The sequence below is a fragment of the Episyrphus balteatus genome, chromosome 3, assembly GCF_945859705.1.
Source record: "Episyrphus balteatus chromosome 3, idEpiBalt1.1, whole genome shotgun sequence".
Lineage (NCBI taxonomy): Eukaryota > Metazoa > Arthropoda > Insecta > Diptera > Syrphidae > Episyrphus > Episyrphus balteatus.
In genome coordinates this window covers 127,575,011-127,590,712 of record NC_079136.1, presented here as the reverse complement: position 1 = coordinate 127,590,712, position 15,702 = coordinate 127,575,011, and the positions used below count along the sequence as shown (strand labels likewise).

Sequence of the window (15,702 nt, the reverse complement as noted above, 5' to 3'; positions counted from 1 at the left end):
TAAAAAAGCAACTCCTAATAGTTGGGGTTCTTTAACCATTACCATATCTTCAACAAAGACTCTTCCATACAAAACCTTTAAAAATCTTCCATGTACAAAGTTTAAATTAAAATAAAACCCCACTTTTAGGTAATTAGATCTTCTTCCATAAAAAAAAACCATAACTTCCACTTTCACAATTTTAGAATTTTCTTTACAAACACCTTTATGACTCCTTTTGGTTTAATTACCATCACCGCACCACTCCATTCAAACAAAGAATCTCGCCTAACAAACAATTTTTCAGCCCAAGGTGAATATTATAAAATATATCTCCTCGCAACATTTCACATATCCCCAAGACACTTTCATTCACAAGAGTGATAAAAGCCCATAAATTAAAAGTCCTTAAGGGCATTGTACTTGAGGAAAGAAAATATAACAAAAAAAAAAACACACACACCTTGAATGGGGCAAAAACAGGAAAAGAGTTTATAAAAAACCCCAACCCTTTTTTTTTTTGCTGCCTCAAGTTGACGGAAAATGAAAACGACAAAACATATGAGCAATCTTCCGTTTCACTTGACATATTATACCTGCAACATTAATAAATCCTTACCATTACCTGGAACCAAACCCTCAACTCCTACTTCTACTTCCTATTTGCTCCTTGCAAATTCAGCAGAAGCAGATAAAATGCAAAGCGAATAATTTTTCCTTCTTCCGAGAAAAGCAAAACGACCATCAACCAAAACCAAAAACCACCCACTCATAGTCTCGTAGTTTACTTTCAGGAGGAAGTTTAAACAAGAAAAAACAACAAAATCAACATAAGAAGACTCAATTTGAATCAAAAACACCGAAAGGAAGTCAACACAAAAGAGTTTTCGTATGGAAATCAAATGTAAGGCAATGAAATAATAAGAAGAAACACAAACACACAAACAAACGAGATATGTTGCAACAAAAAAAAAAGGACACTTGTACTGTTGTACACGGTATGCCAACCAACACCCTCCAGGCTCAAGTTTAAAGGTATCTTTTCTTTCCATGAACCTGTGCAACTCTTCGTCGGCCTGTTTGGTATAATGTCTGGAAGGTATACACGAATTGTAGCAGCCACTTGAGCCACTGTAGCAGGCACTTTCTTGTCCCCACTTCTTGTCTCCATCGATGGTGGTGTCCTTTCGAACATCCTCATTGGCATTGGGGTCCTCGTCCTTGATAAGGAAACATATCTGAATACATATAGAAACTCTGAATAGTCGACAGGAGTTCCGTTCCGTTCAAAATAGCCTAGAGGTAAAAACAGTTAAAAAATCACTTGGCCTTCTGTTGGATTTCACAGTGTTAGCTTTGGCTACACACAAAAGGAAATCAGGATATTCTCTCTCATTCCTCACCACCACTGACATCCCTGTCGATTTACACCTGCTCTGCGCTCTTCTTCGAACTTGAATTTTATTGTGTGCTCTCAAACATTACCACGTGCAGTTGTACAATCCCGGAATTTCCGTTGTCTCATAAAGATACGGAGGCATAACGCGCCTGTGCAAGGATGCTTTAATGTGAAATCCATATTTTTTGTAAGATTCTTTACGATTGTGACGTTCGTTGTGGTGAATTTTTTGATAGATGCTTTGCTCAATTTCCCCTTTTTCAATGGTGCTCTCATTCTCTCAATAAACATTTAGAAAGAGTGTTGCCACTTCGTGAAAAAAGTACTAAATTCCCTTTTCTGTAATAAATTCGATTTTTTATGATTTTCGGGAATCGACCCTGATTTACCCCTGGTGTTTTATAACTTGTAGAACTCGCCGGGTTTTTTGGAAATTTTTAAATTTCTCAATAAATTCAAAGTTTTGAAAACAGTTAGTATCTAATAATTTCAGAGATTTATATTTGTGTGCAATTTTGATTTCAGTTTATGTCAGCAGTGCGTTAAAATTAAAGCTTGGGAAGTATAAAAGATTCCAGGAATCCGAAAAACAATGCGGAAAATAGAAAAACGACTAAGACCCCATCGTTTTAGAACTTCACGTTTCTTAACTATTTTGCGAGTCCGAAAAACTGTAGGAAAAATAGAAAAATCTAATAGGACCCCATTGTTTTAAAACATCAAGTTTCTTGGTATTTTACGGGGCTGAATTTGATTGCAGTAATATGACAAAATCATAGATTTTAGAACATTAAAGATACCACAGGAAAGAACAAAAGGAACATACCTTTGAAAATACTTTAGTCCCTATAATTTGAGAAAATCATTATTTTTTTCGAGTTTTAGGGTCCGAAGCTTATTAAGGATTAAGGAATACTTTGAAAAATATTAAAGACCTTAGTCTTTTTCTACTAACGAATAAAATATACTTCGTGAAAAATTTAAGGCCCTTCAACATTGTAATTTTATATTTTTTGAGATCCTGTTAATAACACAAACTGATTTTGATTGTAGGATAAAGAATGATATTAGACCACGTGAAAATCTTCAGACCCTTCAATTTAAGGCAATGATGATTTTTAGGTTTTGAATCTCAGAAACCAATTTGATTGACAAACTTTTAAATTGAGAAATATTAAATTCATACTTTTTTTAAGCTCAAGGTCTCGAACTCAATTTTGTGAAAGACTAAAGACACTGAAATCTGAGAAATTCAATGTTTTTGATATTTGTTTTTTTTTTTTTTTTTAGTTTTAGGGTCCGCAACTGATTACGGGTAAAAACAGTACCTACATAGATATTATCACCGAAAACATACTTTGTAAAAAATTTAAGACCCTTCAACATTTATTTTTTTTGCTGATATTCTGATTCTTATGAACTCATTTCAGGCTAAGGCTCAAAAACTGGTTCTAGAATGGCATTTAGGACCTTATAATCTGTGAATTTCATATTTTTTTCAATTTACTATCCGAAAGATAGCACAATAGAAAACCTAAATCATATATTGGGCACTATTTAAAGACCCCATAATTCATAAATTCATAGTTTTGGTAATCTCAGAGTTTTAGAGCATGATTCTGGGATGAACACGTCCATTCATATTTATGAGAGTCTGACCCTGATTCCGGAATATCACAATACTTACCCGAAAATATGCTCTGAAAAATGCTTAGGACCCTGCAACTGGAAAAAATCCTTAATACTTAAAGTCTTGAATATAAAACTTCTAATTTTGAATACCTAAGGACTAGAATTGAACTACACCATGAGCTATTTTTAAGACCCTAAAAGATTAGAAATTCATTTCATAGATCGAAGGTCTTAAAATAGGACTCTAGGAACCAAAAACGCCCTTTAACAGCGAGAAATCTGTCAAATAATCCAATTAACTTCAAAGGTTGTGGTCTCATAAAAAAAAAAAAAACTTTTTGACTTTAAATCATAACCTCTCATAGCTCCTGAGCGAAAAACTTTAATCAAATTTTAAACAAGAAAAGTTAAACACTTTGATTATCTTTGGCTTTTACTTTTTTTCAAAAAAGTTTAAATACCATCGCTTAGCGGAGCTCATTTACAAAATTGTTTCGTAACTTCTGTAACTTTTTGTCCCCCTTCCTCTCTTCTACAGAATAGAAAAAAAAAACTAACAACAAAGAGGAAAATTTGTCGTCGTCCACTTCCTTCACACCCATCACACCATAACATCCTTGTACCACCTTAATGGATAGAGTCCTTTGGTCCTAGCTCACAAACTAAGTAGCCAGCTATATAAAAATCCACCCATAGTAAAAATGATTCTTTAGGTATAACAGAGCCTTAAAAAAAATGGCATTACACGGCAAAACACATGCTTTGTCGTCGCGTCTTTAGCCTTAAGGTTTCATCATAGGATACGACAGGATATAGACAGAAAGGAGATTCTTCTCTAAAGGTACATCATAGAAGAAGTAGAAAATAGGCTAGGCAGACTTCTGCACAGCTACTTCTCTACTTCTCGTGCGAAATTATCCACTTTGTCGTCTCTGTGCTGGTGCTGATGGTGTTGTCATTCAAAGATGATGATGTTCCACATACATATACAGATACACACACAAAACAAGGAACAACAACAAACGACAACAGGACAAAATATCATAATAATAAAGTGAAACGACGAGGAAACTACTTAATCAAGGACTTTTTATCACGGAAATGGATCTCTTTTATATCCTTCTTCGTTGTACCTAGTCGTCGTCGTCTTCCACACCATACACTACACTCTAACTCTGTATTGCAATGTCTGACGGGGGTGAATAATAATAGTTGTTGTAGATCCTTAAAAGCCATCAGCAGGATAAAGAGTGAGAATGGCGGTTAGAAGGACTTAGAGCGAAAGGGGGCTGTAATTTGTGTTAATTATTACGCGAACAAGAAAATAACTTTCGGAGGAGGGGTAGAAAAGATGGGTATAATAAAAATGAAAAACAAAACGAAACGTCAAACACTCAAACTCTTAAAAACAAAAACAAACAAACAAACAAGAATTTCCAACTATCAAAACACTTACCTGAATTGTTTCCTGGGCGGAATACTTGCGATTGTAATCGACGTTGTTTGGCATTTTATGAATTAATAAACAACAACAAAAACAACAACGTTGGATGTCCTGTTTTTGTGTTGAGTGATGAGAGAGTTTCGTCTAATTTGACTTAAATCGAAGTCGAAACAAGCAAAAGCCAGTCGAGTGAAAGATTGTTTTGTGTTGATAATTCCGTGATAAATGGTGATAAGCAACTCAATTGAGTGGATATTAATTCCCAGCAAGAAGGATGAGCGAGATGAGAAAATTTGAAGGACGATGGTAGAGGTATGCTTTATGATGTGTTTATTAAGGACGAAAGGAGGACTATCTGCTGTGTTGTTTTGTTTTTTGTTGTCGCATGATATCGATATTGCGTGTGTGAATGGGAATGTGGTGCTGTCGCAATGCACAAGCACAAGCACACATCCAAATCCACTTGAAGTAACTGTTGTTGGCGACAGGATTCATTGGGAACTTTGCTTAGAACTGCAATAAAAATAAAAGAAGAAGAAAAAATTAAAAAAAGAGGTGAATTATAAGAATGGGGAAGAGGGAATAATACAAAGTTAAGGGATAAATCGTTTTTTTTTTTTTTTTTTTTTTTATAAAAGTTCAATGGGAACTCTGTCCTGGGTTGCGTGTGTGTAAACAGTCAATGTAACCAGTTCATACAACAGATGCCAGAGAATACAAGGAGACTGGTATTTATACTGGAAATTGTCACAGTGTCACATGGGGATGATGCTTTAGATTACAAAGAAACTGAACACCATGATGGTGGGTGGTCGGCAGCGCGGCGTACTTCGTGGAGAGAATAACAATGACAAGTAGGTATACCGGTATGCTGGTTTATTTGAATGTACAGTGGGGTAGTGGAGTTTTTTTAAGGGGCAGGTCCTTTTTGGTAAATTTGATAAAAACTATAGTATTTTTAATGAAAGATTTAGTTTCGGAAGAGTGTTACATATGAGGCTAGCGACGAAAGACCCAAACTCATAATTCAAAAGACAAAATCCCCAAAGGCAAAAATCCCCCAAAATCGAAATGGTAGGTAAACAAAAACTTAAAATCCCTTAATAGAAATCCCGATAAATTATATAAAATGCTAACAATTTGTGGGCTCTCTGGATTTCGGTCTCCATGATTTTGGATTTTCAAGGTTTTTTAAGAATTCGGAGTTGAGGTGTTAGAGATTCTGGGTTTTCGAATATTCTGGATTTTGGGGATTCTTGGTCACAAATCGATAGAAGCGTAGGAAATTCTCTAAACTTAAACTTTAGACGTACCGTTTTTGAAAAAAAAAATGTTTTTTTTTTGCAATTTTGCAATGTGTGAATGTGTCCCGAACGTGTCCCGAATTTTTCCCGAACGTGTCCCGAATGTGCCCCGAACGTGTCCCGAATGTTTCCCGAACGTGTCCCGAACGTGTTTCAAACGCGTTCGGCTTCAATTGAGGTTAAAAATGAAATTTATGTCGACTGTAAAATAAGAAGCAGTACATCGTTAGAGCATTTGAGTCTGACAAGAGCAAAATTCTAGATAAGGATTTTCAGAAGTTCAAAAACAAAATCATCTCTAAACCTTTTCAAAACCTAGAAAAAATACACATACACACTTCATATCTGCTCCCATAAACTGACCTCATATCTGTTTCCAATTTATTTTTAATAGCCCGTAGACCTTAGATTAAATTTAAACTTCTTCACTTTCAGCCCTAGATAACTCCCCCTAAAATTAAAAAAAAAAACCCTTATCAACCTAAATTTCTCAAAACTAATTGCCCAACGGGTTATGTATAAAAAAAATAAAGAAAAAAAAACAAAACCAAAACCACACTCTAAATTGTGATAAAATCGCGCTTTATTGCGTCTTTTTTTACACAAGACACAAAACCCAACACAAAATTGTTCTCTTCAATTCTCAACACTCAAAGGCTATTGACATTATCTTGTAGCCATCTAATCCCCAAAACAAAATTGTTCATATTGCCACACTCGGGTATTATCTATCTCTCTGCCACATAAGAACCCACAAGAAAATAAGGCGAGCGTTCCTACAACAAAATACCCAAACGTCCCCAATCCGTTTGAAGTTTCTAGCTATATAAAATGGATTGTGTTTTGTTTTGGAATGCGGCTTCGTCAGTTTAATTTGTATTGGCCCCTTTTCCTATAATAAAACTCCTCTTCTTTGGGTATTGGTTGGTATTTAGAAATGGGTATCGTCGTTGTTGTCGTCATGGTGCACGTGTTACGAAACAATTAAGCTCCATTGGTGTACACCATCAAGGTATCATCCTAAATTGTCCTCGTTTTGTTGTGGCAAAAAAGTCACGTTTTTTCCTCATTTTTCTCAACCTCCCCCCCAATTTACCCCCTCAGTTCTCAACACAGAAAAAAAAAAAAAAAAAACAAAAGAAGAACGAAAAAATGGTGGCAGATCCAGCTAATCCCAAGATAAATGACTGATAACTGGAACAGCGACACACTGTGCTGGAGCAAAGGTGCCGGGTAATAGAAGCTTTTTGTCGTTCCTAATTATATCAGCCTTTGTGATGGGACTTCAGTCAAATGACAGTTGAACAGAAGAAGCAAGCAAACCAGCTTCTATTTCAAAATCCATAACTAAAACTAAAGAAAAGTTAAATTCGTTATTCTATTCCCTTAGTGATGCCTTGGTGTTTCTATTCTAAGTTTTGCTGCTATTTCGAGTTCGTCGTAGTGCTGGTTTGTCCCAAGGGGTGAGGTAATAAATTTAGTCTAGGCACGTAGATTTCATGAATGACTTTTTTCTTTCTGTTTTGTCTGTTGGTATGTGTGTGTGTGTGATTTTCCTCTTTTTGGTCCTTTTCCTGGAAGAAAACTGATGCCGAATCAACCAGCCAAAAAGAGATTTCCATCACAATAAAGGTGGTTTGGTGTTGGAGGAAGAATCAGAAGAACAACCCCTCGAATAAGGGCGACATTACGAAAAACGCTGGAATTCAAGAAATTATACCATCATCCTGTTTGTGTGTATTTGTGTGTGTTACCCTGCGTAGAAGTTTATATGGAGAAAGTTCGGAAAACACTCTGCCATCAGAATTGTAGTAAACCAACAACAGTAATAGAATAAACAAAAAAAGAAAGTAAATGCAATTCGTGCGGTACCGTTTACGTAGCATTACTACAGAATGTAGCTTAAGGGTTTGTGTGTGTGTGTGTTGGAAATCATAGTAGAAAACATAGAGGAAGGAATACCTAGAGACGCGACTTCGGTTGGTTTTTCTCTTCCACCCTACAAGCTGCAATGAGAGGAAAAACTCCACAGTGGTTATATGTGGTAGTTTTCCCGTGCATTTTAAATGGCACCAACACATTCAACTGTGGAGTTGAGCTCAAAACAATTAAAAACAATTTAAGTGCTCAGTAGGAAATAAATTCATAAAAAAATAATATAATAAATTCAAAACACGAACCTTTTTTTTTTATTTCTGTACATATTTATTGAAAGGTGGGTGTCTGGAGTGAGCTATTTGAGCTATTCAAGTTCATGTACAAACCAAAATCATGTTTAAATTCAAAATTTGTGAGGACATCTACTGGTGAAAGGAACATTATAGCTTTCACACGTATTCACAGATAGGAAAACAAGAGAAAAATAAGAGAGATGTATACCAATTATCTGAAATTAAATTTGCGGGTGTTTTAGGCAAGGGGGGTACGAGTCGGCTCTCTAGGTATTCCTTCCTCTATGGTAGAAAAGGCGAAGAAGCGAAAGGAAGTGCAGAACTGGGACACAGATTCCACAGAGAGGAGGGCATTTTACATTAAGGTGGAACTGGATGCGAAGAGGGGGTGGCTTTTTTTGTTTGTATATTTTTTGTGTTACTGTGATAAGAATACGAATTCTTTTGGTAAACAACAACACAGTTACAGTGGTTTTGTACGTTTTTTTTTTTTTTTTATTTTTGCCATTTCTTTACGCTTTTTTTCTTCTTGGGTATACCTATGTATATCTGATGATAACATATTTGCTTTTGTATAACAAAACAGTGATAGAGAAAAAGAGAGGGATTGGGCATGATGGCGGGGGATGGATTTTTGTGTTAAGCACAGTGGTAGCGAAACATTTTAAAGTGTCCGTTTGTTGAAGAGTTTTATCATCACAGAAGGATTGTACATTTTTCTTGAAGTTGTTCGTGTTGAGTAAATACACTTACACATTGACCTAGTTTTTAAGTTTTGTATCTCAAGATGAAACATCTTTTAATGAAAGTATGTAGAAGGTTTGAGTGAGTGATGGGAAGCTCTTAAGAAAGTTTGTATATAGTTTTAAACTTGGTGGGCAATGGATAAAATGAAAAGATTCAGAAACAATTTTTTGGGACTATAATTTCAAGAAATAATTCAAGAAGTGGTTCTCGGCAAGATTTCTTAAATTAAATCACAACAAAAACATTAAAGCTGAAACACAATCACGCTTTGCCGTCGATTTTGACAACTGCCAAAAGTTCAACCATACGAAATCTGTATAACCTCCCACAATGACGCTTTTCTTACGCACGCTTTTTTGACAAACGTAAGGAAACGTAAGAAAGCGAGCAAAAGTTCAACCAGACTGAACTTTTGCTCGCTTTCTGACATTTATCAGACATAGTTACAGTCACCCATATTATTATTGCGCCAAATGTGAATAAAAAAAAATAAATTATTGCAAACCTAGGTGCGTTTTTTAATTTGTCTATATAGATTTTGCACAAAAAAACGACATCGAGATATTTTAAATCAAAACAATTTACGTATTAAAAACAAAAATAATTTAATGATGTTGTAGACTGAGTTTTATTGTTAAAAACAATTTATTTTGATTGGTTTCGTTTTAATAACTATAGAATTAAAGAATAAACAAATTTCTATGCATTTTTTAAACACATTAATATACTTTTTCATTTTTCCACAATTAAATCAATATAAAGACTTGGCCCAATAATTTTGTGAGTGACTGTGTTTTTTTTTATTTGACAGCAGATTTTTTGTTTCAATCAGCTGTTCGAAGTCAAAGTGACAGAAGCGCGCTTTGAGCATTTCTCAACGTAAAGCGATGACGCGTCTGGCAAAGCGTGATTGTGTTTCTGCTTTTACTGTTAAAAAAAGAGCCAAGTTCTCCTATGTTGAAATTATGATGGCACAAAAAGTACTGAGATGTAAAAGTGTACCAAGTTTTAAAGTTTGTTTTCAAATTCGTATCAATAAAATTTTGATTGTTCCCTTAACAATTTTTCTTTTAATTACCGATTTTTAAAGTTATTTCAAAAATTGCCAAGTAAGCAATCAAAATTTTATTGAAGCGAATTTGAACCCAATCTTTAGAACTTTAAAAATTTCTAGCATCTTTGGTGTGGAAGTTAGAGGGGGGTCGAAAATGGCCTGAGTTGTTTCCTGTAAATAAGGGTGTAGTGCCAAAGTTGCTGAGAACTTGGCTGGGCACTACCGTGCCCCTTGATTTGAATTCGAATACAAGAGGTTTACTACAATTCTGAAACTGACTTATAAAGATCGTTGGAGGTCTCTTTCATAGGCTTACACTTTGCACGGGTAAGTAGGTTACTGAATTAGCGAAGTTGAGGCTACTGAACAAGGCTACTGAACAAGAAATTGATGCTTAGTTGGTATTCGAAACATCAAACGGTTTAGTATTTACACAATTCAAAATAGAAAAGTTTTAGGTTTACCAAGTTTAGTTAATTTGCAATTATGTATTCGGAAATTTGCACTAAAATAGGTTAGCTCGACAAAGACCCTAAATATGACGATGATTTGGTTCCAAGGATAACCACAATGCGTCCAAAGAAATAGTTCGCTTAAAGAAATACTTAACAGATTCTTAAAATGTATCGCAGTTCTTCAACTAGCGAAAGTATTGAAGCATTGAAAATGAGAAGGGCTTGAGTTGACGACAATGACAACTAAAATTTTAGGGTTCTTGATGAACTCTAAATTTACCACGCAATACAATAAGAATATCCAATGTGGAACGTAATGGTGTGATTTTTACGCAACTGATTTTGTATGAATGTTGTATTTCCTAGCACTATACTGAGTACTAAAGGGTTTATCTAAAAATAATTTTTCATTGATAAAAATTAAAAGTTTTCTACTAAATTTACCCATATTAAAAATAAAGCCTAAACAAATTTGTGGAATGTATTCGCTTTCATTTCTGATCATTTAGTTTTGTGTGAATTTTTATTGTCTATGAGTAGGTCGTATAGACAAACTGTTGGAATAATAGTGTGAAAAATATTGTGAAATCAAATGTTAAAAATTAAAACATTTTGGTAGTCCAACATAATGCTCAATAGTAAATAAAACTCTTTCGATTAATTCCCTTCAAAATTTTCAGTACGAACCAAAAAACAATTTTCTGATAATTTCACCAGAAGCGAACAATTGAAAACAAAATATGACATTTCTTTTCACATCTATAGAACCGGGTGTTCTGATTAATTATAAGAAACGATATATTTTATCATTAAAAATCGTTCCGTGAAAATTTCAGTATAAGATGCTACAGCTTCAAAACGTTATCAAGCATATAGGACATATCTGAGCTCACACATCAATTAAACCAGTTGTTTACAAAAAAAAAAAAAAAGTTTTGAAACCAACCACTCTACGTTCCACAAAAAAATAAACGTGAAAATAAAAATTCTTCGCTGCATACAAAAATTCCTAAGTGAAAATAAAACTATATAATTTTCAACAGTTTCTTTAACTTTTTACCTTAGGCTGACTAATTGAGCGAAAAACTTGTGGATGGTATTTATGTAGGTATTCTGTTTTGAAGGAAAAAATAATAATCGGACTAAAATTCAATTGTGTTCTACAAAAGAAAATTACTATTATCTCATATATTTACAGAAAAAAAAAATTAAACCAATAACTCCTCGTTCCACAAAAAATTTACTTTATGTTCCACAATTTCTTGAAGTAATTCTGACTTGCTGAACGAAATCATTTTAGGATGATTGGAATACCTTCCTATTATAAGACGTTTTGGAACTCGTCTTTTATTTATCTCATAAGTAGAAATCCTAGGACGAAAAATTATTCTACGTATAGTCAACAATAACAAATTCTTTTAAAATCATACGTAGACAAAATTTGCAGCACACATCAGATTCTAATTTGATCTCCGTTATTAACGACTTATTCAGTGAAAAAAAAAACAACTTGTGGATTGTATTAAATAATAATACAGAGGTTAAATTCCGACAGTATTTTGGATTTTCTAAAATAAAAAAAAAAAAACGGTTTAAAAAAAAATTACGCCACAAAAGTCAGTTTTTTGAAAATAAGACAGAAAATGTTTTTGAAATTGATATTATTATGCTGTTCTCTGCACTTTCTTGAGTTTTTTTTTACGTTATATGCTTTGCTGAGCAATGTAATGATAAGTTTAGCCCAGAACTCGATCCTTTTCAGGAGGTAGTTTATAGGTAAAGGGATGGGGACCTAACATTTACGGGTGTTTGTTAAGTGGTTAACCATTCAAACAATAACAACCCTTCAAGAAGTAAAAAAAAAAACAAAAATCTAGGAAATCCTTCTTAAAGGTTAGAGCTCTATGAAATTCTGTCCAATTGAGCCTTAAATCTGCTGTCAAATGGTAACATACAAAATAATATACCTCGTCTATACTCATCATCAAATATTCACAACTCATTCTTTTTTTTTCTAATTTGAAAATTGTTCTACTCCTCCTCGTATTTATTTGTATGTGTAGGCATATCTCTCTCTACCCAATTCAACCAACTATACACTGCATTGAAATTATATTCCCAATTGCAATTCGTGTGGTATCGACATTGAAAATATAAACCCTCTGGGATATTTGACCAATATCGACCTAGCGCAGAGCAACAGCAGCAGTAGTATCGATTCCCTTTGGGACTTGAATTGAGGTATATATAAATATCTAAAGCTATACCAAACAACTTGAAACAGCAAATAGACTGGACTGACTATATAACTGATGGTCGTGGTCAATATCATCAGAAAAGCCCGTCACTCAATAATTTCTATCCCCGATGATTTTTTTTTTTTTTTGCACAAAAAGAAAATATACCTATATAAATTCACTTGCTACTACCAAAAAGCTGTCCTAATATTCTGATCCCTTAAATCAATCCACAAAACATAGAATTCTAAGAAAAACCCGATAACACGTTCCTAAGAGGGTTGAGGGGTAGGTAGAGGGTATATTTGTGTTAATTTAATCTTTTGCAAGTGCAATTCTATACCCCCAGCACAAAATATCCTTCATATATTATATCCATCCTGATAAAATAGAACTCATATAAGGATGTATGTGTGTGTGTGTGTCTATTTTGTTTTCGGACTTTCATTGCATACTTCATTAAGTCCATTAGTCAAACAAACAAATAGCAGAAAAAAAAAGCTGCCAAAGAGGAGTGATTCAATTTATTTGTTTTGCTTTGCACCCATAGAATATAGAAACACAGAAACAAGAAGGCAGAAAAGGATAATTCCAACACACCGACCGGAAGGACGAACAAGAGGGAAAGTAATAATTGAAAATCAGCAGGATTTTAGAGAGGAAAAGAATGAAAAAAAAAAAAGGATTTTTTCCTTTTTTTCTATTTAATCATCTTTGGAAAGGAGGAGGGAGACTAGGCAAAGTGCTGTTGAATGGGGAGCTTTTAATTCGATTAAACCCAACTTCACAACAAATGGGGTACTGCACTTAAGTATCCTCAAGTCTTTCCCCAATAAAAGTTGGTAGGAAACTAAGTCCACACAAAAACAAATTAAATCCTTTTGACATCGAAAACAAATTAAAACCCAAGATGACATCACATTACATTACGCATACCCCGCCCGCAAACGACCGACCGACCACCTAAATGACTAAACTTTTCAAAACCAACCCTTAGACTAAATGTAAACAAAATTGTCTCTGTCATATACACATTCCATCAGGATTATGATTATAGCATCCATTCCCATTCTAAATGGCTTCCCAACAAAACAAGGATAACTTTCCCTCTCTCTTTAAAATATATATGACACAAAGATAAGGCACACATGGGTAAAAGGGGGGAGGGGGGAAGTATATGATATATTTGTTAGTGTCCACAAAACCATCACCCCTCTTCGACATATCCCATCATCAGGATATGAGATGAGATAATAATTCAAGGATGTGATGTCCTTGATGATAAAAATTACTCACATCCTGTGGTGATTATTTAATATTTTGTTTCGATTGTGACTCAGTCATAGGATTACAAGTGTCATCGCTGGCAAACCATATGTTATTATAATTTTCATCCGCAATTCAGTATATATAGACTTTACTTACCTACCAAGGATCATCCACAGCTTGTGTCATAAAAGGTATTAGTATCCAAACAAATTAACAGTTGCATTATTGGAATTTGTCATCAATGCACAGACTGTGCCAGCAGCAGGACAATGCACTGTTCATCCTTTTGTTGGCGCCATAAGCCCATTAATCACTAAATCACAACACTCACACATACACTCACTGTTGGGTAGGACGAGGGAAATGCGATGGCTGATTGTATCCTATTTCCCTTTTGACTTTTCAATTTACTACTCTATTATTGCACTTGCAAGTGGGTTGTTTTATTATTCCCTGTTTTCAAACCACCCACTCCATTCCCCTAGAGGAATTATAAAATACACTCACAAACAACATTTATACATATACACACTCGTATCCTGTCTGGGAAGGATATATTCTATTTCTATAATTCGATGAAATCGCGAACGAAACGCGTGGGAATTATTTGACATTTTTTCACACCTCTAGGGGGTGATTTTTTATCTTTTGATCAAGCATAAAGGCTAACAACACATTTTGTTCATTTCGAACAAAAAAAAAAAAAAAAAAAGGATCAAGAAAAAAATGGTAAATACTACTTTATCGCGCAACAACCCTTAAAAAAGGATAATATCGGAATGATGAAGAGCAGACAACACGCAACGCAACGCAAAACACAAAACCGGTCGCAATGAATTCCGAACATAAACTGAGAGTAGCCTTGGCTACCCCTTCAGCAATTGGGGGTGTATGATGATATTTTCCATCTGTCTTGTCTATTGTCGTCATAAGGGGGTAGTAAAAAAGGTGAATTCATCGTCCAGAGAGAAATTCGAAAGGTTGGCAGGAATTTGTTTGTTTTTGAGGGGAAAATTGAGAGAACTCTCTAACTCACCCCTCTTTCTCTCTCAGTATCAGAAATTGAGCATCAAGTTCACACAGAAAAGGATATTGGCATTTTTTCAGTACAAATTGAAAAAGACGAAGAAGGTAAAAGAACAACCCTTGTTGTAAGCAAGTGCGTTTTTCTTTGATAACCAACACAAAAGGGCAAATTGTTGTCAATGTCGGCAATTTCTACATTTTCAAACGCAAAAGAAGCAGACAATCATCAAACAGAAAAAGGATGTAGCTGGTTGAAAGGACTTGAGGAGAAAAAAAAATTGGTAGGTATGAGTGGTTTTGGTTTGTTTAGGGAATTCCGTTAGTTAGACAAAAATGCTACAGTTTTAATTTAAGATTTTTGAATACAATCGGAGTAGTGTTTTTGGTAGCAGAAAAAATGGTACTTTTAATTATTTTTATTTTTACTTCTTGCAGACTTTTGGTATATACTCATCAAACAGATAAAAATTTCATTAATTATATGAAAAAAAAAGTACTCACCAGTTAAACCTTAAACTGCTCCAGTTGGTCAAACTTATATCGTATCATTATTTTGTGGTTAAGGTTGGTATTCATTTTGTTTTTCCTTTTTGTGGCAAGTCGTCATGAGCCAGGTATAAAAAACCCAAAGGTAGATACTACACATTTCCAATTAGCGCCATCAGCATCTTTTTAAAATCGTGATCTTTATTAGTTTCAATAATTTTGAAGAATTTAAAACATCCTCTATACCTACCTCTACCTCCCATTCATTTGGACAACACCTCAAATCTATTGACAGCTGATTTTTCGAAGATTCGATATTGCCACATGCCACCTTTTTTCTTTTCCTGCTTAAAATGTTGAAATATGTATGTACATACATATATTCTCAATTTATCGAAAATAATAATTTAAAGAAAAAATAAGTCAAAATACAAAATGAGTTATTTAATATATTTTTTTTTTTAGAAAAGTGATAAAGTATTTCTTTTTTTAATTTAGA

The 15,702-nt window shown here is 34.2% G+C and overlaps 1 protein-coding gene across 1 annotated transcript in view; it reads right to left on the bottom strand.

The window, feature by feature from the left end:
* Positions 1-15,412, bottom strand: part of LOC129913020 (protein sickie) — a 375,806-nt gene extending 360,394 nt beyond the window's left edge. The window contains exons 1-2 of the mRNA XM_055991353.1: positions 15,219-15,412; positions 4,467-4,967 (exon numbers count right to left, since the gene is read on the bottom strand). Coding sequence (XP_055847328.1) covers positions 4,467-4,520 — 54 coding nt within the window. The 5' untranslated portion in view covers positions 4,521-4,967; positions 15,219-15,412. The remainder of the gene's footprint in view (positions 1-4,466; positions 4,968-15,218) is intronic.
* Positions 15,413-15,702: the final 290 nt, after the last annotated feature.